Source organism: Heterodontus francisci, chromosome 9, assembly GCF_036365525.1.
Source record: "Heterodontus francisci isolate sHetFra1 chromosome 9, sHetFra1.hap1, whole genome shotgun sequence".
In the NCBI taxonomy this organism is placed as follows: domain Eukaryota; kingdom Metazoa; phylum Chordata; class Chondrichthyes; order Heterodontiformes; family Heterodontidae; genus Heterodontus; species Heterodontus francisci.
This window is the reverse complement of record NC_090379.1, coordinates 112,490,300-112,515,289: the sequence shown is the minus strand read 5'-3', so window position 1 is coordinate 112,515,289 and position 24,990 is coordinate 112,490,300. Positions and strand designations below refer to the sequence as shown.

Below are 24,990 nucleotides of genomic sequence, written 5' to 3'. Positions count from 1 at the left end.
GGCTGATCTGTATCCTAACTCCATTTACCCGCCTTGGCTCATTATCCCTTCATATGTTTGACCAGCAACGATCAATCGCAGATTTAAAATTGTTACCTGAGCTAGTATCTGGCCCTTTTTTTGTGGGACAGTGTTCCACATTTCTACCACTTTTTGTGTGAATAAATGTTTCCAAACTTTTCTCCTGCATGGCCTGACTTTGATTTTAACATTATGTTCTCTTGTCCGAGATGCCCTAACAAGTGGAAAAAGTTTCTCTACCTATCCTATTAATTGCTTTCAAAATCCTAAGCATCTCAATCAATTCACCTCTTAAATTTCCATATCCCAGGGAACACAAGCCTAGTTTATGGGACATCTCCTCATAATTTAACACTTGGAGCTGAGGAGCCTACTGATGAATCTACACTACATTCCTTCCAAGACCAATACATCCTATCAGTGACGCCCAGAAGTGTACACAGCATTCCAGACCTCATCCAACCAGGACTTGGTCTAGATGTAGCAAAGTTTCCTCCTCTTTACATTCTAGCCCTCTAAATATAAAGTCTAACATTCCATTAGGCTTTTTTGATTATTTTTTGTGCCCGACCATTACATTTTAGTTATCTGTGTACATTGACCCTTAAATCTTCCTGAACTTCCACTGTTCTTAGTTTTGCACCATTTAAAAATTACTGGCTTCAATGTTTGCTTGGTCCAGAATGGATGACCTCTCATTTACCTGCACTGTCATCCATCTGCTACAGTTTTGTCCACTCAGTGGCCGAGACTTTACCTCAGAGCGGCTTAAAAGTCGGGGACAGGCCCACCTCCGCCAGGCCTGGGAGCCATGCAGAGATTTTACGTGGTCCAGGCCCTTAATTGGCCTTGGACAGGGCTTCCACCCCTCTGAGGCAAGACGGCGCACCTCCAGGAGCTGCTGGCCACTCAGAGAGCCAGCAGCAAATCAGTCCAAGCAGCAGCACTGACAGCAGTAGCCACTGCTGGGGCTGCACCCAGCTTCCAGAGGATCACGGACACCGGCACCAAAAAAGTTAAGTGGGGTTTTTGCCTCACCGGGGGACAATTGGCTGGTTTGGGGGAATGGGGTGGGAGGGGAGTGGTGGTGGAGTACGATGGGGGGGATCCTCGGGTGCAGCACAGGGTTCCCGATCAGGAGGGACCCCCCCTCCACCCGGCAAGGAGGCTGGCAGGTTTTACTGGACCATTTCTCACCACTGCTGCTCGTAAAATTGCAGCAGGGACAGGAAGGCGAAGGGAATGGCACCACCCCATCACCCAATTTTAGGCCCACCCCACCTCTAGCCCGCTCCTGCAGGGGGCATAAAATTCCGGCCAGTGTCTCTTCATAATTTTATGCTCCCACTTACAGCTTTTACCATGCCACCAACCTTTGTGTTAAGAGCAAATATAGCTCGTTAAAGACTAACCCCACCGTAGCAGTGTAGGGCAGTTACCAATGAGCTGATACCTGGGAGTGGGTACAGTAAATACACACGTCAGTAAACATGCTTCACAGGCAGTTGGAGAGAGAGTCAGCACCACATAGCTGCAACACATTGGATACTGCCTAAATAGCCAATGTAATCTCATACCAACGCAACGATAGGGGCCCTCCATAGTACAAAGCTCAGGCCTCAATATATACCAACATTCTTTCTTCAGTACAAAGCATTGCCTAAATGAGCCCCACCCACCGCCATTCCAATCCTAGTGAGGAATACCCTCTTTCTGATGCAAGTGAGCTCCCCAATGTGCTGTTTCTATTCATTACCAGTATCTTAGTGATTTATTGTAGGGAGCCCATTCCCCAATGAGCTTTCTCCGTTCATGCATGCCTTAATACAATCTTCATGCATCTAGTGATCCTGATGCAGCTCTAAGCCCCCAGCAACCCAAGGAATGCCAGAGATAGAAGAACTGGTATGTGCTGGAGCTTCTTACCTCTCTATCATTGTGCACTTTGCTCTGGTGCAGCTTCCTGTACTTGTGCAGGCGCAACATATCGTGCAACTCCTCCTTGGTGAGCATGAACTCACCCTCAGTATCATCATCATCCGTGTTCGAGTCCGATGTCTCATTACTTAAGAGGATGCTCTACACAGAGAGGAGAAATGAATTTCTGTATAAATCTGATTTGGTAGGCAGGTCCAAGAAGTGATTTATAGTGAAACAGATACCACTCAACATCAATGGGTGAGGAACATGGGAAAAAGCTATTCAGGCCCAACAGTCTGTGATGGTGTCGACCCTTCATGCAAGAAAGATCGAAAATCCCATGTCCCATATTGCTCCCATATCATTAACAAGCTCTCTTTCAGCCATATAAATGTTGACTTAGGCTAAGAAGATCCTTGGAACTGCTCCCTCTCTGCTGCTGTCATCTTGCTGGAAATGCACTAGGATCTCCAAAGCCATTGTGGTTGAGTGGGAGAAGCTCTGAAGAAATTCCCAGCTTAAGTCTCTGCTTCAATCACCGACTCAGGTTGTATATTCTCAGCCTCACAATCCTCTTGTGCGAAGAAGTTTCTCTTGCTTTGTGTCTTAAAGCTCTTGTATTTAATTTAACATCTATGTCATCGACAGACTTACCAATTACTGGAAACAGACTGCTTGTACCGACTCTGTCCCAATCCTCTAAACACTATAAAATCAGCACATAATCACCTCTGTTCTAACTAAAATAGCCCCTACCTTATCAAGCCCTTCAAATTTATGCTTCATGTCGGCCAGCATCCAAATGAATCTGTGCTGTGCCCTCTTTCAACATCCGCGTGTGGAGCCCAAAGTCAGACTGCACACACACACCAACGGCACCCAGCTATGCCAGTCCATCGCCCTGCACTACCCCTCAATTGGCTCCATGCCATCAGACTACTCCTCCAGCGCGATGTGTTTAAAGCTCAGCTCAGGGATGAACAAGACACCAGGACTGCAAACGGAGTGATTCAGCTGAGTGTGGGGCTGGGTTGGGGAGGGATGGTATCAGTGGCTAAGAAGCGAGCCGAAGTCTGTGGCTTCAACCTTCCTGATGTTCGGCTAGAAGATAACCTAAACATTCTGCAGAAATGCACTTTAAAAAAAGTGTTGGCGAAACTTGTTTATATTGAGACTGAAGTCAGCTCCTATCCCAAGTGTTAACAGTCCAAGAGGTAATGCAGTTAAAAAATCTCTCAAATTCAGATACCTCACAACTTCAAAAATGACTGCAACCAAAAGCCAGTTTATTAAATCAACCAGTTAACCTCAGCTCCTCCACTCATGAACTGGACTTCCACAACCCAGGCAGGAGCAATAGAAAAGGTGGCCAGCAGCCAGTCCTCAGTAGTCCCTTCAGTGCAGCAAAAATTCACTCACTACATCAGAAACTACACTAAGTTATTTGCATACATGAACATTCAGAACACATTAGGCAAGTGTGAACTTCAAACCCATACTGGATCACTCTGAGCAACGATTTTAAATCATGTCCACATATCAACGATCAAACTCCTTTAACATGGCCGCACCTGATTATTGAGCAGCACTAGGTCTTCACTCCAAGGGAAGGAAGAGCCTCCAGCATCCTGCAGGTTCAATGCTGTGGCATGGAAAATCCGTCACCCACCAATCCCAGCACCAGAACTCCTGATCTAAGCTGCACAGGCCCAAGTAGGTTTTCCCCTATAGTCAGTTTTAGATGGAGTCACCTCAAACTCCTGGTGCACTTTAGGTGTTTTTTTTTTATTCGTTCTCGGGATGTGGACGTTGCTGGCTAGGCCAGCATCTAGCACTCATTCCTAATTGCCCTCGAGAAGGTGGGGGTGATTGCCTTCTTGAACTGCTGCAGTCCATGGGGAGTAGGTACACCAACAGTGCTGTTAGGAAGGGACTCCCAGCAAGATAGTTCCAAGTCAGGATGGCGAGTGGCTTGGAGGGGAACTTGCAGGTGGTGGTGTTCCCATGCATCTGCTGCCCTTGTCCTTCTAGGTGGTAAAGGTTAGGGTTTGGAAGGCACTGCTGAAAGAGCCTTGTTGAGTTTCTGCAGTACATCTGGTAGATGGTACACACTGCTGCCACTGTGCATCGGTGATGAAGGAGTGAATGTTGAAGGTGGTGAACGGGGTGCCAATCAAGCGGGCTGCTTTGTCCTGGTGTCGAGCTTCTTGAGTGTTGTTGGAGCGCCACCCATTCAGGCAAGTGGAGAGTATTCCATCACACTCCTGACTTGTGCCTTGTTGATGGTGGACAGGCTTAGAGGAGGCAAGAGGTAAACACAGAAACATAGAAAATAGGAGCAGCTTTCACCCCATACCCTTTGATCCCTTTAGACCCAAGAGCTATACCTAACTCCTTCCTGAAAACATACAATGATTTGGCCTCAACTGCTTTCTGTGGTAGCTAATTCCACAGGCTCACTACTCTCTGGGCAAAGACATTTCTCCTCATCTCAGTCCTGAAAGGTTTACCCCATATCCTTAGACTATGACCCTGGTTCTGGACTCCTCCACCATCGAGAACATCCTTCCTGCAGCTATCCTGTCAAGTCCTGTTAGAATTTTATCGGTTTCTAGGAGATCCCCCCTCACTCTTCTGAACTCCAACGAATATAATTCTAACCGACTCAATCTCTCCTCATACGTCAGTCCCGCCATCCCAGGAATCAGTCTGGTAAACCTTCGCTGCACTCCCTCTATAGCAAGAACATCCTTCCTCAGATAAGGAGACCAAAACTGCACACAATATTCCAGGTGTGGCCTCACCAAGCCCCTGTATAATTGCAGCAAGACATCCCTGCTCCTGTACTCGAATCCTCTCACTATGAAGGCCAACATACCATTTGCCTTTTTTACCGCCTGTTGCACCTGCATGCTTACCTCCAACGACTGGTGTACGAGTTCGCCCAGGTCTCACTGCCTATTCCCCTCTCTGCTTATAGATAATCTGCCTTCTTGTTTTTGCTACCAAAGTGGATAAACTCACATGTATCCACATTATACTGCAACTGCCATGCATTAGCCCATTCACTCAACTTGTCCAAATCGCCCTGAAGCCTCTCTGCATCCTCCTCACAACTCACCATCCCACCCAGTTTTGTGTCATCTGCAAATTTGGAGATATTCCATTTAGTTCCCTCATCTAAATCATTAATGTAATATTGTGAATAGCTGGGGTCCTAGCACCGATCCCTGCTGTACCCCACTAGTCACTGCCTGCCATTCGGAAAAAGACCCAAACAAAAGACTCTTTGTTTCCTGTCCGCCAACCAATTTTCTATCCGTCGCAATACACTTCCCCCAATCCCATGCGCTTTAATTTTACACGCTAATCTCTTATATGGGACTTTGTCGAAAGCCTTTTGAAAGTCCAAATAAACCACATCCCCCTCATCAACTCTACTAGTTACATCCTCGAAGAATTCTAGTACATTTGTCAAGCATGATTTCCCTTTCGTAAATCCATGCCGACTGCCCGATTCTACCACAGTTCTCCAAGTGCTCTGCTATAAAATCTTTGATAATGGATTCTAGAATTTTCCCCACTACCGACGTCAGACTGACTGGTCTATAATTCCCTGCTTACTCTCTACCTCCCTTTTTAAGTAGTGGGATTACATTAGCTACCCTCCAATCTGTAGGAACTGTTCCAGAGTCTATAGAATATTGGAAGATGACTACCAAACCATCCACTATTTCTAGGGTCACTTCCTTAAGTACTCTGGGATGCATACCATCAGGCCCTGGGGATTTATTGGCCTTCAATCCCATCAATTTCCCCAACACCATTTCTCTACTAATACTAATTTCCTTCAGTTCCTCTCTCTCACTAAGCCCTGTGTTCCCCAACATTTCTGGTATGATATTTCTGTCCTCCTTTGTGAAGACTGAACCAAAGTATGCATTTAGTTGGTCAGCCGTTTCTTTGTTCCCCATAATAACTTCCCCTGTTTCTGACTGCAAGGGACCTACATTTGTCTTCACCAATCTTTTTCTCTTCACATACCTATAGAAACTTTTATAGTCAGTTTTTATGTTCCCCACAAGCTTACTCTCGTACTCTATTTTCCCCTTCTTAATAAATCCCTTGGTCCTCCTTTGTTGAATTCTGAACTGCTCCCAATCCTCGGGTCTGTTGTTTTTTCTGGCGAATTTATAGGCCTCTTCCTTGAATCTAATGCTATCTCTAATTTCCCTTGTATGCCATAGTTTGGCCACCTTTCCAGTTTTACTTTTGCGCCAGACAGGAATATACAATTGTTGCAGTTCATCCATGCACTCTTTAAATGTTTGCCATTGCCTATCCACCGTCATCCCTTTTAGTAACGTTTCCCAATCAGTCATAGCCAACTCGCGCCTCATACCTGCGTAGATTCCTTTACTAAGATTCAGGACCCAAGTCTCAGAATCAAATACGTCACTCTCCATCTTGCTGAAGAATTCCATCATATTATGGTCGCACGTCCTCAAGGGGTCTCGCGCCACTAGATTGTCAATTATTCCTCTCTCGTTACACAATACCCAGTTTAGGATGGCCTGTTCTCTAGTTGGTTCCTCAACATATTGGTCCAGAAAACCATCCCGAAAACACTCCAAGAATTCCTCCTCTACGGTATTGTGACTAATTTGATTTGCCCAATCTATATGCAGATTAAAGTAACCCATAATTACAGATGTTCCTTTATCGCATGCGTCTCTAATTTTCTGTTTAATGCCATTCCCATCACCACTATAGCTTGGGGATCTATACACAACCCTCACTAACCTTTTTTGCCCCTTAGTGTTTCTCAGCTCTACCCATACAGATTCCACATCGTCAAGAGCTAATATCTTTCCTCACTATTGTGTTAATTTCTTCTTTAACCAGCAATGCAACTCCACTGCCTTGTGCTTTTTGTCAGTCCTTCCTAAATACTGAAACCCCTTGGATGTTCATTTCTCATCCCTGGTCACCTTGCAGCCATGTCTCCGTAATCCTGACTATATCATACCCGTTTACATCTATTTGCGTGATTAATTCATCCACTTTATTGCGAATGCTCCGCGCGTTAAGGCACAAAGCCTTAAGGCTCGTCTTTTTAACATTACTTGTCCCCTTCCCACTATTTTGCACTGTGGCCCTGCTTGATTCTGGCCCTTGATTTCTCTGCCTATCACTTTTCTTATTCCCCTTACTGCTTTTTGTTCTCATCTTTGATTTCCCACCCCCCTCCTCTGACTCTTTGCAAAGGTACCCATCCCCCTGCCATTTTAGTTTAAACCCTCCCCAAGCACTCTAGCATCAGTCCCGGCCCTGCCCAGGTGTAACCCGTCCAGTTTGTACTGGTCCCACCTCCACCAGAACCGGTCCCAATGTCCCAGGAATCTAAAACCCTCCCCCTCATACCATCTCTTCAGCCACGTATTCATTCAATATATCCTGCTATTTCTACCCTGATTAGCACGTGGCACTGGTAGTAATCCTGAGATCACTACCTTTGAGGTCCTACTTTTCAACTTACTTCCTAGCTCCCTATATTCTGCTTTTAGGACCTCTTCTTTTTTTTTTAACCTATGTCGTTTGTCCCAATGTGTACCACGACCACTGGCTGTTCACCCTCCCCCTTCAGAATGTCCTGTAACCGCTCTGAGACATCCTTGACCCTAGCACCAGGGAGGCAACAGACCATCCTGGAGTCTCTTTTGCAGCCACAGAAACGCCTATCTATTCCTCTGACAATTGAATCCCCTATGCCTATTGCATTCCCACACTTTTTACTCCTCCCCTGTGCAGCAGAGCCAACCATGGTGCGACGAATTGGGCTGTTGCTGCTTTCCCCGGAGAGGCCATTCCCCCCAACAGTATCCAAAGCAGTATATCTGTTTTGCAGGGGAATAGCCACAGGAGATTCCTGAACTGCCTGCCTCGGCCGCTTGCTCTGCCTGGTGGTCACCCATTCCCTTCCTGCCTGTGGAGTTTGAGCCTGCCGTGTGACCACCTCTCTATGCATGCTATTCACAATACTCTCCACCTCATGTATGCTCCACAGTGTCCCCAGCCGCCGCTCCAGCTCCGAAACCCGGGCTTCCAGGAGCTGCAGCTGAAGACACTTCCTGCACACATGCCGGTCCCGGGCACTGGAAATATTCCTGGCTTCCAACATGGAGCACGAGGAGCACACCACGGCTTTGAGCTCTTCTGCCATGACTTAACCCTTTAAATTAACCTTTTGGAAGATCTTAATGTCAAATCATATCAGTTACTCTAGGGCCCTTCTTCCCTGGACCTCGTTAGTACAGAACTCCCTAAAAAAACACTAACACTCAATATATATGAAATAAACTGCAGACCTTTCTTACCTTAAGATACTTAGCCAGCTATTTAGAGCTATTCCCTAACAGCAGTGACTCACCAACCAATCACATTGCAGCTTTCCTGTGACGTCACTTGGCTTTTTTTTTCCTTTTTTTTTCAAAACTCCGGCGTGCTGGAAGAGGTCTGACTGCTCTCCGCTCCTGAAGGTAAGTGAAGGCCCCGAGCTGGATTTATCCACCCCCGGTTCTGGTCGTTTCCACACAGCTCCAACTGCTCTCTGCTCCTGAAGGTAAGTTACTCACCGCACAATTCCCAGCCTCTGACCTACTCTTGTAAGCACAGTATTAATGTGGCTGGTCTATTCAAGTTTCTGGTCAATGATAACCCCCAGGATGTTGATAGTGGGGGATTCAGTGATGACAATGCCATTGAAAATCAAGAGGAGATGGTTGGATTCTCTCATTTGTTTTGGCCATTGCCTGACACTTAAGTGGCAAATCACATTTGCACCACGCATCAGCCCAAGCCTGAATGTTGTCCGGGTCTTGCTGCATCTGTCACGGTTTGCTTCAGTATCTGAGTCGTCGCGAATTGTGCGAAACATTGTGCAATCAGCGAACATCCCCACTTCTGACCTTATGATAGAGGGAAGGTCATTGATGAAACAGCTGAAGATGGTTGGGTCTAGGACACTACCCTGAGGAATTCCTGCAGTGATGTCCTGGGACTGAGAGATGATTGACCTCCAACAACCACAAGCATCTCCCTCTGTGCTAGACCAGCAGACAGCTCCCCTCCCCCCGCTGCCCCAGATTCCCATTGACTCCAGTTTTGCTAGGCCTCCTGCACACCATACTCGGTCAAATGCTGCCTTGATGTCAAGGGTAGTTACTCTCACCTCACCTCTGGATTTCAGCAGTTTTGTCCATGTTTGGACAAAGACAGTAATGAGGTCAGGAGCTGAATGGCCCTGGCGGAATCCAAACTGAGCGTCAAAAGCAGGGTATTGCTAAGCAAGTGCTGCTTGATAGCACTATTGACGGCACCTTCCATCACTTTGATGATTGAGAGTAAATTAATAGGGCGGTAATTCGCTGGGTTGGATTTGTCCTGCTGTGTGTGTACAGGTCATACGTGGACAATTTTCCACATTGCCGGGTAGATGCCAGTGTTGTAGCTGTACTAGAACAGCTTGGCTAGGGACGCAGCAAGTTCTGGAGCACAGGTCTTCAATACTATTGCCAGAATGTGGTCAGGACCCATAGCCTTTGTAGTATCCAGTGCCTTCAGCCGTTTCTTGATATCACGTGGAAGACTGGCACCTGTGACGCTGGGGTCCTCAGGAGGAGGCCAAGATGGATCATCCACTCGGCACTTCTGGCTGAAATGGATGCAAATGCTTCAGCCTTGTCTTTTGCACTGATGTGCTGGACTTCCCCCATTGTTGATTGTGAGGATATTTGTGGAGCCAACTCCTCCTGTGAGTTGTTTCATTGCCCACCACCATTCACGATTGGATGTGACAGGACTGCAGAGCTTAGATCTGTCTGTTTGTTGTAGGATCATTTAGCCCGGTCTGTTGTATGTTGCCTCTGCTATTTGGCATGCAAGTAGTCCTGTGTTGTAGCCTCACCAGGCTGACACTTCATTTTTAGGTATGCCTGTTGCTGCTCCTGGCATGCCCTCCTGCACTCTTCATTGACGAGGTTCGGTACCCCAGCTTGACGATAATGGTAGAGTGGGGGTTATGCCAGGCCATGAGGTTATCGATTGTGGTTGAACACAATTCTGCAGCTGCTGATGGCCCAGTGCCTAATGGGTGCCCAGTTTTGATCTGCTCGATCTATTTGAAATCTATCCCATTTAGCACGATGCTAGTGCCACAAAACACGATGGTGGGTATCCTCAATGTGACGGCAGGGCTTCGTCTCCAAAAGGACTGTGCAGTGGTCACTCGTACAAATCGTGTCAATGACAGATGCATCTGTGACAGGTGGATTGATGAGAATGAGGTCGAGTAGGTTTTTCCCTCTTGTTGGTTCCCTCACAACCTGTCGCAGACCAAGTCTAGCAGCTATGTCCTTTAGGGCTCAACCAGCTCAGTCACTAATGGTGCTACCGAGCCACTCTTGGTTATAGACATTGAGTACATTCTGTGCCCTTGCCACCCTCAGTGCTTCTTCCAATTGGTGTTCAACATGGAGGAGTACTGATTCCAGTGGAAGGGGGGGGTGGGGGTGGTGCAGTAGGTGGTAATCAGCAGGAGGTTTCCTTGCCCATGTTTGACCTGATGCCGTAAGACTTCATGGGGTCCGGAGTTAATGTTAAGGACTCCCAGGGCAACTCCCTCCCGACTACATACCACTGTGCCACCACCTCTGGTTGGTATGTCCTGCCGGTGGGACAGGACATACCCAGGGATGGTGATAGTAGTCTTTAGGACTGCAAGTTACGATTCAGTGAATACGACTATGTCAGGCTGTTGCTTGACCCATCTGTGGAGCAACTCTCCAAATTTTGGCATAAACCCCCAGATGTTAGTAAGGAGGGCTTTGCAGGGTCGACAGGGTTGGGTTTGCCGTCGTCCTTTCCAGTGCCTAAATCGGTGCCAGGTGGACCGTCCGGTTTCATTCCTTTTCTTAGACTCCAGAGTGGTTTGATACAATTGAGTGGCTTGCTAGGCCATTTCAGAGGGCAGTTGAGTCAACCACCTTGCTGTGGGTCTGGAGTCACATGTCCACCAGACCAGGTAAGGACACAAGGTTTCCTCCCCTCAAGGACATTAGTGAACCAGGTGGGTTTTTACAACAAATCGACAGTGGTTTCATGGTCACCATTAGACTAACTTTTAATTCCAGATTTTCTTAATTGAATTCAAATTTCACCATCTGCTGTGATGGGATTCGAACCCATGTCCCCGGTGCATTAGCCTGGACCTCTGAATTACTAGACCAGTGACATTACCCCCATGCCAGCACCTCCGCCAAAGGGAAGCAAGAGCCTCCAACATTCCCAGAAGGAGGTGGCAGAGGGTCAGGCAGTCTGCAGACTCAGAGAAACCCTAGCTGGGGAAAGTGAGAGTAACACAAAACATTTCAATCAGATAGTTTGAGAAAGTATGCACGTTCCATCGCAGGGCTGTGATCATCTCAAGCATCAACTGAGCGTTACAACTGACATCATTGCGTCAAGACTAGCGAGGAGGGAAAAAACAAAAATCAGCCAATGTTCCTGCCCCTGATTGGTATCCCTGCTGGAAAGTGTAGGTACGTGCATATTGGCTTGGGTTCAGTTACACTTCCCTTCACAGTTAGTCTGTCAACACTCGCTGTCTGACCTTGCATGAAGAAAGGCCACTTGGGTAGATGCATCAAGGCTTCCAGTCAGCGTGGAACTGCATCCAGCAAGAGTCAACTCCAGAATAAGAGAAAACTCCCCCCCAAAAAAAATCAAGTTGACAAGTCACGGGATATCTCGGTGTCAATGAAGTCACAACCTGAGGTTTTACAGCATACAGTAATATTTCAGCCGCTATTAGTCATTTACGGCACAGAAGGAGGCCATTCAACCCATCAAATCCATGCCCTCAACACTCAAGATGACGAAAGAACGAAGAAAGAATTTAGATTTATGAAGTCTTTCACATCCTCTGGATATCCCAAAGCACGTCACAGCCTAATCAAGTGTAATCACTGTTGCGAAGTGTTCAAACACAGCTAATTTACAGACAGCAATGTCCCGCAAACAGGAATGAGATAAATTACCAGCTATTTTTAAATGGTTGTGGGATAAATAGAATGACTCCCTTGTTCTTCTTCTTCAAACAGTGCCGTAGGATCTTTTATATCCACTCAAGAGGGCAATGGGGCCTCTGTTTAATTCCAGTAGCTTCTACAGTACCGCACTCCCTCTGTGCTGCACTGGGATTGTCAGCCTGGATTTTGTGCTCCAGTTTATGAAGTGGCACTTGAACCCACAACATTCTGATTCACAGGTGGCAGTGCTACCACTGAGCCAAGGCTGGCACTTGGGTAATAATATTTCAGCATTATGTTAGCTGCAATGGTTACATTTCAGCCAACAGTAGTGTCCTGGGCCCCTCAGTCAGGTAATAATATTTAACCAATTTACCCTTGAACCATAAGAGCACACACATAGACTTCTCTCTTACTTCTGTTCACAAAATATAGCCAGCGACATGTCAGTCATTGTGTGTGAGGGTTGATCAGCAGCAATTGAACAATGGGCAAGTGCCTGACAATAACTACTGTAAGCTGCACACACTATAATTATAGCACTCCTTTACAGGGAGTGCACCGTTACCATGCAAGAATGAATCAGATTGCACAGACACGGTTATGTCCTCACCTTCAGCCATTTTCTGCTTTTCTTCAGTTTGCTGAAATTGTATACGTTTCCCTTCTCAACTTTGAGCTCTGCTGAACATAAACATTACAGGGAATTATTAGTCACCAGCACCCCACAATGCTCAGACAAAGCAAATCAGTTCATGAAATAGGAAACTGAGCACTGTACTTAACACAGTGCTGCGTTAACAGGAAACATTCAGAATAAGAACCAAGGATACCGTCCCAGGCAAATACAGGTCTTCTGGTATCATCCTAAACCATGATGTCAAAGCTCAATGGATTTATACCCCTGGTCTGAAACCTCTATTCAACTGTGGTATCAAAATCCCTCTCTGGTATTTATTTCAATCAGTTTTAGGTCTTTTTTTGTGCTGGCCCTGTGAACCCTGACTGGATGTCTTTGGCCATAGAGGATGATCAGTGAGAGCAGGAGGCACTATCCACTGAAAGTTGTGCCTTGTGAATTTTTTTTAAAAACTGACCAGGCTTGCATCTGCTCCTTGTGGTTGGTTTGGTTCCGAATCATCACAATCTCAAATCTGTGCTCAGTTAGCTGATCTCAGTGTGGAAGTGGTGTTTCAACAATTGAATTCTCCCATAAATGTTCCCACACCATTCCCCTGCCTGAACAGTCCATTCCACATGTTCACTGTCCTTTTTATCAAATCTGAACTCTGCATTCACTGTCCCTCTTCTAAGCTTGAACCCATGATCCAATTGTAGTTTGTGGCAATCTCCAACAGACCATCAGAGTTCAATTCACCCATTCCTTTAAGGCAGTAAAACACAGACCCAGTGCAGTGAAACGTTTCCATTCACAGTGCCTTCTCCAATTTCCAAATCTTCCGATTCACCAAAGTCTCACCTCAGCTCCTGTTCATGATACAGACCAACATTCTGAGGTTGGGATGATCTCCAGTTACTTTAAATGACAGGCACAGTACAACATTGTTATTCATTTGTTCCTCCAGTGAGATACAGCACAACCTGCATCCTGTGCCAAGTTCATCAAACAGTGTGGGCACAAAAACACAGGTAAATGCTTCAACAGTTTTGATTGGAAATACAAGTAGCATTTGGATTTGTGTAGCGTGTCTGCTTAGTCAAAGACTGAATCGCAAAGTTTATCAAACAGGTCTGTAAAATTAAAAATCCAACCTGTGTAAAATATTTTGCAAACACCAACCCCACTGAGAACTGAATTCAAGAGCATGGTGCCATTCCCAGAACAAATTGATACTACCTTGTTACAGAATTCTGCCTCACCTTTAAAATGAGTTCGCGCTAAAGGAAGTCAGTAGCTCCTTCAAATTCTCACCTGGATGAAAGGCACCATTGAGCGAGGGTGGAGCCGTCAGTGTTCTGCTGTGCCCGACTTCCGGTTGCTCTCCCAGATCCTCATCAACAGGCTCCTTCTTAATGCTATCCAGAAGGTTCCCAGAACCTGTTTTAGACAGTGAGGGAGCCTCCTCAAGCCCATCATCACTCTCGTCACTACAGCAGTAAGAGAAGCAACAATAAGTATGTTTGCAGACTTAGATAAATTTACATTAAAACCTAAGACTACTTAGCATTACAGTGCAGGAATTGATATTTAACATGGACAACCTGCAGATGTTGTATAAGCACAAGCCTGTGCCCCACACTAAGTTAATGTGAGCCACCAAAGAGTTCTCAAGCAATCTGGTTTCCGAAAATAACTGGAGCACAACCCAATGTCAGATTTACTCAAAACATCTCTTTCAACTACCCACCAAGTGTAGCCAGGGTTGGGGGTGGGAACGGGCGATAAAGGACAGACATTCTGAACAATCTGCAGCACCAGTCTATTGTAACTTAATTCCCCTTGAACCCATACTTGACACTGAGTGTGCAGTGAAGGAGAAAGATGGTTTGTTTATGATGGTACTGGTCTCCTTATTTAAGGAAGGATGTAAATGCGTTGGCGGCAGTACAGAAAAGGTTTACTACACTAATACCTGCAATGGGTGGGCTGTCTTACGAGGAAAGATGGGACAGGCTTGTATCTGCTGGAATTTAGAAGAGTAAGAGGCGACTTGATTGAAACATACAAGATCCTGAGTGGTCCTGACAGGGTGGATGTGGAAAGGATGTTTCCCCTTGTGTAAGAATCTTGAACTAGGGGTCACTGTTTAATAAGGGGTCACCCATTTAAGACAGAGATGAGGAGAAATTTTTTCTCTCAAAGGGTTGCGAGTCTTTGGAATTCTCTTCCTCAAAAGACAGTGGAAGTAGAGTCTTTGAATATTTTAAGGCAGAGGTAGATCCAGATTCCTGATAAGCAAGGGGGTGGAAGGTTATCGGGGGAAGGTGGAAATGTGGATTAACCAGTTCAGTCACGAACTTGTTGAATGGTGGAGCAGGTTCAAGGGGTCAAGTGGCCCACTCCTGCTCCTAATTCGTATGTTCGTATGGTATCCGCAAGTGTCATTAACACAAAGCATAAAAGATCCATTTCAGACACATTACGAGGGATTCCCTTATCCGTTATTCCAATGCACACGCTTCAAATGCTGCAAAAAAGGGGAGCATAAAGGATTCCTATACATGGGGATATGTTTCAAAATAACATTTCTGAAACTAAAATAAAAACAGGGTGGCTAACTCCAAGTTTACACTCATCTACTTCTCAAACAGCTGTTCCCTCTTGCGCTCTATTTTATGAGTGAACTATTATCCTTTTTTTTTTGCATGCAGCTCCCATCATCAACCTACAAAGAAAAGCAACATAGCAGCAGCCCAAGCTCAGCGAGCAGTGTGCTTACCTGGAAATAGGTCTGTTGAATACACTTGCAGCCTGGCGCAGGAAGGGGTCAAGTCGTAGTGCACGCTCCAGGTACTGCAGATGGAGAGGCTTTGCCAGCTCTGCACCGCTCCCATTCTCACTCTGGAGTAAGTCTGCTGCCATAGAAAGCCCCTCTTGCACAGGAGAAACTGGGCCTTCTGACAGTACTGCAGAGATTAGGGAAACATGATCAGCAATCAGCACTAAGTACAAGTACATTCTTAAAACCTCAGAGTCCAACTTCTCAGCACCAACTAGTCGCCGACTGGGATTTCAAACCAGAGCATCAAAATGTGCAGAGTTCTGAAAACTCTCCTTGAATTCATTACCTTAGAAATCTGTCATTACTGCCCACCTCACATTAGTGGGACACAAACATTTCAGTAAATTATAATGGTGGATGGGTGAAATCTTTATACTATGGCCTACTTCTGTTCCTATTTAGTTTCTTTGCTAAGTGGTGGTTGCAGTTTAAGTGGACATTCAGCCCTTCGAGCCTACTCCGCTGTTCAATAAGATCATGGCTGATCATCTACCTCAACTCCACCTCCGGCACTATCCCTATATTCCTGAATACCCAAAAATCTATTGATTTGTGTCTTGAATATACTCAACGACCGAGCATCCACAGCCCTCTGGGGTAGAGCATTCCAACATTAACAACTCTTTGAGTGAAGAAATTTCACCTCATCTCAGTCCGAAATGGTTGACCCCTTATTCTAAGGTTGTGACCCCTCGTTCTAGACTCTCCAGCTAGGGGAAACAACCCCCCCCCCCGCATCTATCCTGCCAAGCCCCTTAAGAATTTTAATGTTTCAATTAGATCACCTCTCATTCTTCTCAACTCCAGGAAATATAGGCCTAGTTTACTCAATCTCCCTCATCCCAAGAACCAGTCTAGTGAACTTTCATTGCACTCCCTCTAAGGCAAGTATAGCCTTCCTTCGGTAAGGAGACTAATTACAGTTTGTTCTTCCAACCCTGGGTTGTGTCTGGAAAGACATGAGTGGGGTGAAGTACTGTTTGCAGGTCTGTCTCTTGTGTGGGAGTGATTTGAAGGGATGAATTATGAACATCACACAAGAAGTTTGGGCGTCATTTCTTTCTGACAATATACTGTAGCTGTATACTAAAGAAGCCAGGTGACAATCCTAATTATTATGAGGTCACGCAAGCGCTGGTAAAATTCATATCAAGAAATCAAAACATTCTGCTACCAGCTATGCAACACAAACACTAAACACATATACTGTACAAATTTCAAGTGGGATCAGCGTGTCGATGACAAACTGCAAGATGACACTCAACTCCTCAGCTGATTTCATTCCAAACCTCAACCTCCTCCATATAACATATACAAGCTCTGTCAGTATATATTATGTAGTGAACTAAAACTTGCAGCTGAGTATGCACCTAATGATACAAGGGTGTTTTTGTTGTGATAAAGAAACCGTCTATCTTTTCTAGTTATTTTTAATCCTGTACATTCAAAATTATTTCACTCTCTGATTTGTCGATTCAGAAGGTATTGATGCGATGCACGATAAGATTAATTTTACTATTTTAATAACAGTATTTCTCCAGTTTTATTCAATCAGACGGAGTATTTAACATCACATCTCTTGGTATCAATTTCTTAATTCATCACTGTTTCTTCAACTTCCACTGTCAATATTTTTATTGTCCCTGGCTACTACTTTGCCTTGATTCTGTTGCTAGCACTCTTGTCTCAGAGTCAAGTCGGTTTCTCGACCATTCCAGAGAAATGAGCACAAGCCGATGCTGACACTCCAGTGCTGTACTGAGGCAGTCCTACGCTGTCAGAGGTGTCATTTTTCCAAATGAGATGTCTGCCCTCTCAGGAGAACAGAAGAGATCCCATGGCACTATTCAAAGAGCAGAAGAGTTCTCCCCAGTGTCTTGGCCAAGATTTATTCCTCAACCAACATTATTTAAAAACGTAATCTAGTCATTTCTCTCATGGCTACAAGTGGGATCTTGCTGTGTGCAAACTGGCCACCACATTTCCTACAGTACAATAGTGTCAACACTTCAAAAGTACTTAATTGGTTGTGATGCACTTTTGGACCTCCTGAAGTCATCAAAGGCATTGTATAAATACAAGTTTGGTCTCTTTCTTTCCTGACTATAACTTCCAGTAGTTCATCTTAGTGTCAGTTCAAAATACTCTCCAGAGTCAGTCCAAGATTGGTGGGGGTTAACAATGACCATAACTGTATTGCTGGCTGTTTTTCACAGCTTGAGTAAAAATACTCAAAACTAAAGCACCACTGGACATTGTTAATAATCAGCTATTACTACTACACCTAACATTATTATATTCGTTGTTGTCACTGTTTCAGATAATATTACTGCATCCAAAACTAATACTGCACCTGAAGCTAGTACTGCTGTCAAGGTTACTTTCAGGCTTGGGCTGAAAAGTAGCAGGTACAAAAGTACCACAAAAGTGCCAGGCAATGACCATCTCAAAGAAGAAAGAATCTAACCATCTCCCCCTTGATGTTCAATGGTATTACCATTGCTAAATCCCTACGACCAACATCCTGGGGGTTACCAATGATCAGAAACTTAATTGGACCAGCCACATAAATACAGTGGCTACAAGAGCAAGTCAGAGGCTAGGAATTCTGCAAGTGACTCCCCAAAGCCTGTCCACCACCTACAAGGCAGAACTCAGGAGTGTGAAGGAATACGCCCACTTGCCTGGATAAGTGCAGCTTCAACAACAGTCAAGAAACTCGACACCATCCAGGACAAAATAGCTTTCTTAATCAGCACCCTATCCATCACTGGCACACAGTGGCAGAAGTGCCTACCATCTACAAGATGCACTGCAGCAACTGTCCAAGGCTCCTTTGAAAGCCACCTCCAAACCCATGAGCTCTACCATCTCAAAGATCAAGGGCAAAAAATGCATGGGAAAACCATAACCTGCAAGTCCCCCTCCAAGTCACACAAAATCTTTATTTGGAACTATATTGCCGTTCCATCGATGTCACTGGGTCAAAAACCTGGAACTTCGTCCCTAATAGCACTCTGGGTATACCTACGCCACATAGACTGCAGCGGTTCAAGAAGGTAGTTCACCACCACCTTCTTAAGGGCAATTAGGGATGGGCAACAAATGCTGGCCTTTCCAGCGGCGCTCACTTCCCACAAATGTATTGAAGAAAGACTAGAACACCAGATGCTATTTCTGCCCCCAACACTTAAACTAAACTCAATGCTATTACTGTCTGCACTGAGTGCCACTGGAGGGGACAGAGTGTGAAGAAGGGAGTTTGGTAAGGAGGGAAACTATAAATTAAGAAAATAAATTTGAGTGCACAGTGTGTAAAGTGGGAGTTTGGTGTGTGAGGGAGGGGCTCCTTTCTCTCTTCTACCATTTTTCAGCCTCCGGTAGCCGCCTCTCTCTTCGGTACAGGGGAAGAAGTTGATTGGTGAGTAACTGGTAAGTTATTTTACTTCATTGTAATCAAAAGTTTTTAAAGTTACTTTATGGCAGGTCAGCTCAGCCAAGTGGAATGTATGTCCTGTGTTAGGTGGGAAGTCATGGACGCATGTGCCCTCCACGAACACATATGCAGGAAGCGTCACTGGCTGCAGAAGCTTGAGCTCCAGATTTCAGAACTCGAGCGGCGGCTGGAGTCACTGTTGCGCATCCGCAAGGCAGAGAACTATGTGGATAGCATGTTTAGGAAGGGGGTCACACCACAGTTTAGGAGTATGCAGGCAGAGGGAATGGGTGACCACCAGGTAGTTTAAGAGAACCAGGCAGGCAGTGCAGCAGTCCCTGAGTCTATCTTGCTTGTTAATCGGTTTTCCATTTTGGATACTGGTGAGAGCGATGGTTCCTCAGGGAAGTGCAGCCAGGGCAAAGTCCATGGCACCACGGGTGGCTCAGCTGCACAGGAGGGCAGGAAGAAGAGTGGAAGAGCAATAGTGATAGGGGATTCGATAGTCAGGGGATCAGACAGGCGTTTCTGTGGCAGTAAACGTGACTCCAGGATGCTGTGTTGCCTCCCTGGTGCCAGGGTCAAGGATGTCACAGAGCGGCTGCAGGACATCCTTCTGGGGGAGGGTGAATAGCCAGAGGTCGTGGTCCACACTGGTACCAATGACATAGGTAGGGTGAGGGATGAGGTTTTGAAAGCAGATTTTCAGGAGTTCGGAAGGAAATTAAAAAGCAGGACCTCCAAAGCAGTAATCTCAGGATTACTTCCAGTGCCACGCGCTAGTGAATAGGAGGATTGAACAAAGAACAGTACAGCACAGGAACAGGCCATTCGGCCCTCCAAGCCTGCACCCATCTTGATGCCTGCCTAAACTAAAACCTTCTGCACTTCCGGGGACCGTATCCCTCTATTCCCATCCTATTCATGTATTTGTCAAGATGCCTCTTAAACGTCGCTATCGTACCTGCTTCCACCACCTCCCTCGGCAGCAAGTTCCAGGCACTCACCACCCTCTGTGTAAAGAACTCCTCGCACATCCCCTCGAAACTTTGCCCCTCTCACCTTAAACCTATGTGCCCTAGTAACTGACTCTTCCACCCTGGGAAAAAGCTTCTGACTATCCACTCTGTCCATGCCACTCATAACTTTGTAAACCTCTACCATGTTGCCCCTCCACCTCCGTCGTTCCAGTGAAAACAATCCAAGTTTATCCAACCTCTCCTCATAGCTAATGCCCTCCAGACCAGGCAACATCCTGGTAAACCTCTTCTGTACCCTCTCCAAAGCCTCCACGTCCTTCTGGTAGTGTCGATTCTGGATCGATTGAACACATGGCTGGAGAATTGGTGCCGGGGGGATATCAGACTTCTGAGGCATTGGGACCGGTTCGGGGGCAAGTGGGACCTGTACATGATGGACGGGCTACACCTTAACAGGACCAGAACTAACACCCCCGCAGGGAGATTTGCTAGTGCTTGTCAAGGGGATGGGAACCTGAGGGGTAGCTCAAACTGGAAGGAAGTAAAGCTGGTAACAGGAGGTAGAAAAGTATGATCCAATTGCCATAACAGAAACCTAACTACAGGGTGACGAAGACTGGGAACTGAATATTCAAGGATATTCGACATTTAGGAAGGACCGGCAAAAAGGAAAAGGTGGTAGTGTTGTGCTGATAAGGAGGGATGGGATCAGTATGTTAGTAAGGGAGGATCTCAGATCAAAAGAACAAAATGTGCAATCTGTTTGGGTGGTGCTAAGAAACAGCAAGGGGCAGCAAACATTGGTAGGAGTTGTTTATATGCCAAACGGTAGTAGTAGTGTGGGGCATGGCATTAATCAGGAGATTACACAAGCATGTAGCATGGGTAATACAGTAATCATGGGAGACTTCAATCTGCATACAGACTGGGTAAACCTTATGAGCATTAATGCTGTGGAGGACAAGTTTCTGGAGTGCATTTGGGATGGCTTTCTAAAGCAGTATGTTGAGGAACCGACTAGAGAACCAGCTATTTTAGATCTAGTTTTATGTAATGAGAAAGAGCTAATTAATAATCTTGTTGTAAAAGAACCTTTAGGGATGAGTGACCATAATATGATAGAATTTTACATTATGTTTTAAAGTGAGGTAGTTCAATATGAAGTCAGGGTGTTAAATTTGAACAAAGGAAACTATGAAGGTATGAGGGGCAAATTGGCTGAGGTGGATTGGGAAAATACTTTCAAAGGTATGACAGTACATAGGCAATGGATAGTCTTTAAAGAAATATTACATAGTTTACATAGCAACTATACATTCCTTCAAGGGACAAAAACCCCGAAAGTAAAGGCAGTCAACCGTGAATAACAAAGGAAGTTAAGGATTGTATAAGATTAAAAGAAAAGGCCTATAAAGTTGCCAGAAATAGTGCTAAACCTGAGAATTGGGAGGATTTTAGGATACAGCAAAGGAGGACCAAGAAACTGATAAATAGAACATGAATGTAAGCTAGCAAAAAATATAACGAACTGTAAAAGCTTCTACAGGTACATAAAAAGGAAACTTCTGGCTAAGACAAATGTGGATCCATTATAGGCAGAGTCAGGAGAATTTATAATGGGGAATAGAGAAATGGCAGAGAAGCTAAATGATTACTTTGTGTCTGTCTTCACTGAGGAAGTTGCAAGAAATCTCCCAGAATTAGAGATCCAAAGGATTAGGGGGAATGAGGAATTGAAATAAATTATTAGTGAGAAGGTTGTATTGGAGAAATAAATGGGGCTGAAGGTTTACAAGTTCCAGGACCTGATATTCTACACCCCAGAGTGTTGAAAGAGGTAGCTATGGAGATCGTGGATGCATTGGTGATCATCTTCCAAAATTCTACAGATTCTGGAGCGGTTCCTGCAGATTGAAAGGTCGCAAATGTCACCCCACTGTTTAAGAAGGGAAGGAGAGAGAAAACAGGGAATTACAGACCTGTTAGCCTTACATCAGTCACTGGGAAAATGCTAGAATCTATTCTTAAGGATGTGATAAATGGACACTTGGATAATAATGATCTGATTGGGCATAGTCAACATGGATTTATGAATGGGAAATTATGTTTGATGAACCTGTTGGAGTTTTCTGAGGATGTTATTAACAGAATTGATAAAGGGGAACCAGTGGACAAGGTATATTTGGATTTTCAGAAGGTTTTTGATAAAGTCCCCCACAGGAGGTTGGTTAGTAAAATTAAAGCACATGGGATAGGAGGTAATATACAGGCATGGATTAAGGATTGGTTAACAGGCAGAAAACAGAGAGTAGGAATAAATGGGTCATTCTCACCTTGGCAGGCTGTGATTAGTGGGATATAGCAGGAATCAGTGCTTGGGCCCCAGCTCTTCACAATACAGATCAATGATTTGGATGTGGAGACCAAATGTAGTATTTCCAAGTTCGCAGATGACACAAAACTAGGTGGGAATGTGTGCTGTGAGGAAGATACAAAGCGGCTTCAAGGGGATTTGGACAAACTTAATGAGTGGGCACGAATGTGGCAGGTGGAATATAATGTGGAAAAATGTGAGATTATCCACTTTGGTAGGAGGAACAGATGTACAGAGTAATTGTTAAATGGTAAGAGATTAGAAAGTGTAGATGTACAAAGGGACCTGGGTATCCTTGTCAATAAGTCACTGAAAGCTAACATGCAGGTGCAGCAAGCAATTAAGAAGGCTAATTGTATATTCGCCTTTATCACAAGAGGATTTGAATGCAGGAGTAGTGAAGTCATGCTTCAATTGTAAAGAACCTTGGTTGGACTGCACCTGGGGTACTGTGTGCAGTTTTGGTCCCCTTACCTTAGGAAAGATATTGTTGCCAAAGACAGAGTGCAATGAAGGTTCACCAGACTTTTCCCCGGGATGACGGGACGGTCCTCTGAAGCGAGATTGTGGAAACCTAGCCTGTATTTTCTAGAGGTTCGAAGAATGAGAGGTGATCTCATTGAAACCTACAAAATACTTATCGGGATAGACAGGGTAGATGCAGCTAAGATGTTTCCCCTGGTTGGGGAGTCTAGAACCAGGGGACACAATTTCAAAATAAGGGGAAAGCCACTTAGGACCGCGATGAGGAGAAACTTCTTTACTCAGAGGGTTGTGAATCTTTGGAATTCTCTACCCCAGAGGGCTGTGGAAGCTCAGTCATTGAGTATGTTTAAAGCAGAGATTCACAGATTTCTAAACAGAAATGACATAAGGGGATATGAGGATAGTGTGGGAAAAAGGCATTGAAGTGGATGATCAGACACGATCATATTGAATGGCGGAGCAGGCTCAATGGGCTGAATGGCCTACTCCTGCTCTTATGTTCCTATGATAACTATGTTGCACCTGATGCTGCTACTATCCCTACTGTTGCTAATGCCTTCGATTCTAATTCTAACTCTAACACCAATACTCAGATACTGCCCTGGATAGTAGTGCTCCACTAATATTAGTGCTAACTCTTACACTAGTAATAAATACATCTCAGGACAATATTAACTCTTGCCATGTTCAGAATATCTTCCCACAGCTGACATGGCATCACATACCATTAGTTTACTGGTTCCCATTACTGGTGCCTGGTGCTAATGTATTGTAACCAGACCAGTTGCTGATTGTGGTGTTATTTATTTTATTTTATTTTTTTATTTAGAGATACAGCACTGAAACAGGCCCTTCGACCCACCGAGTCTGTGCCGACCAACAACCACCCATTTATACTAACCCTACAGTAATTCCATATTCCCTCATCACCTCCCTACACAAGGGGCAATTTACAATGGCCAATTTACCTATCACCTGCAAGTCTTTGGATGTGGGAGGAAACCGGAGCACCTGGCGAAAACCCACGCAGACATAGGGAGAACTTGCAAACTCCGCACAGGCAGTACCCAGAATCGAACCCAGGTCCCTGGAGCTGTGAGGCTGCGGTGCTAACCACTGCGCCACTGTGCCGCCCATGTTGTGTCTAATGTCTTAAACCCCAATACCAATTCTGTGTTTAGGACCAGTACATCACCAACACAATACCAGGACAGCAACCAACATTAGCTACTGTACAAGAACAACATTCAGCTTGTGTACAATTCCCACATAGTAAAGCCTGGCTACCCGACCTGAACCCAACTAGACCTGACGACACGTGTCAGGTTCGGTTCGGGTCAGTTCAGTTCGAAATTCCAAGTCCAGCATTCGGGCTTGGGTCAGGTCGGGCTGGACACTGCTTCCAGGAAGTCACAAGATCAGGCCTACCCATGATTCCCCACAACTCCAGTTGCAGGGATAGCCTGCTGCCGGAACAGATGAAAGAGATTCGGGTCGGGTCAGGCACGACAAAAAATTAAAGGGCTCGGGCTCAGGTTGGCTGTGGTCAGGTCGGGCCCGGGTCGGGTTTTGATTCTATACCAGAGCCAGGCTTTACCACATAGTACTGCAGCACATATTATGATCGTACCAGATGCTGTTGCACCTGATGGGCTCAATGGCCTAACTCATTTGGGTTTATTTTGTGATTTCAGCTTCTGCATGTAATGGACAGAGTGCCAGAGTGTGGTGCTATTAAAGAGATCTACAAATCGATGGCCTGTCAAGTTTCACTGATGTTACGCACTTTGAGTTTTTGATACACATTTGATTGGGGCTCATTGTCACCAATTCTTGTGGTGCAGCTGTCATGATCTGGCAGCCAGTCTGATGGACAGGGATGGACTCTGGAGGGGAGTGGACCACACCAGTTAGCCCCACTGCTCTGTATGGTTTTGGACCACACTGAGCCCAGGACCAGGTGTGTAATTTATCTTTAGACAAAAACATTCCATCAAGGAGCAGGAACAGGCTTGCAGGAGAACTGAGATTAACTGTACCAGTACAGGAAAGACTAAGCATTATTCGAGGCCTTCCACTAATCTTTTTCAAGTATCTTTGTTCTTTTTTTAAACTAACTTACACATGGTCACTAATGGAGAGCACTAATTGATCACTCGTGCTGTCACTCGTATTTCAGGCAAGTTAAACGATGGTAATGTGAATCTCACGTTATGACACA

General features: G+C 45.3%; 1 protein-coding gene across 5 annotated transcripts in view; it reads right to left on the bottom strand.

Annotated features, from left to right (window-relative positions):
* The window catches only part of ino80 (INO80 complex ATPase subunit), a 253,031-nt gene that overhangs the window by 195,574 nt on the left and 32,467 nt on the right, over positions 1-24,990 (bottom strand). For 3 of the 5 annotated variants that reach the window (XM_068039700.1, XM_068039696.1, XM_068039697.1), the window contains exons 2-5: positions 15,431-15,617; positions 13,963-14,138; positions 12,643-12,713; positions 1,948-2,100 (exon numbers count right to left, since the gene is read on the bottom strand). In XM_068039700.1, the coding sequence (XP_067895801.1) occupies positions 1,948-2,100; positions 12,643-12,713; positions 13,963-14,138; positions 15,431-15,573 (543 nt within the window). In that variant the 5' untranslated portion in view covers positions 15,574-15,617. The remainder of the gene's footprint in view (positions 1-1,947; positions 2,101-12,642; positions 12,714-13,962; positions 14,139-15,430; positions 15,618-24,990) is intronic. The other 2 variants (XM_068039698.1, XM_068039699.1) reach the window with 1 other exon arrangement.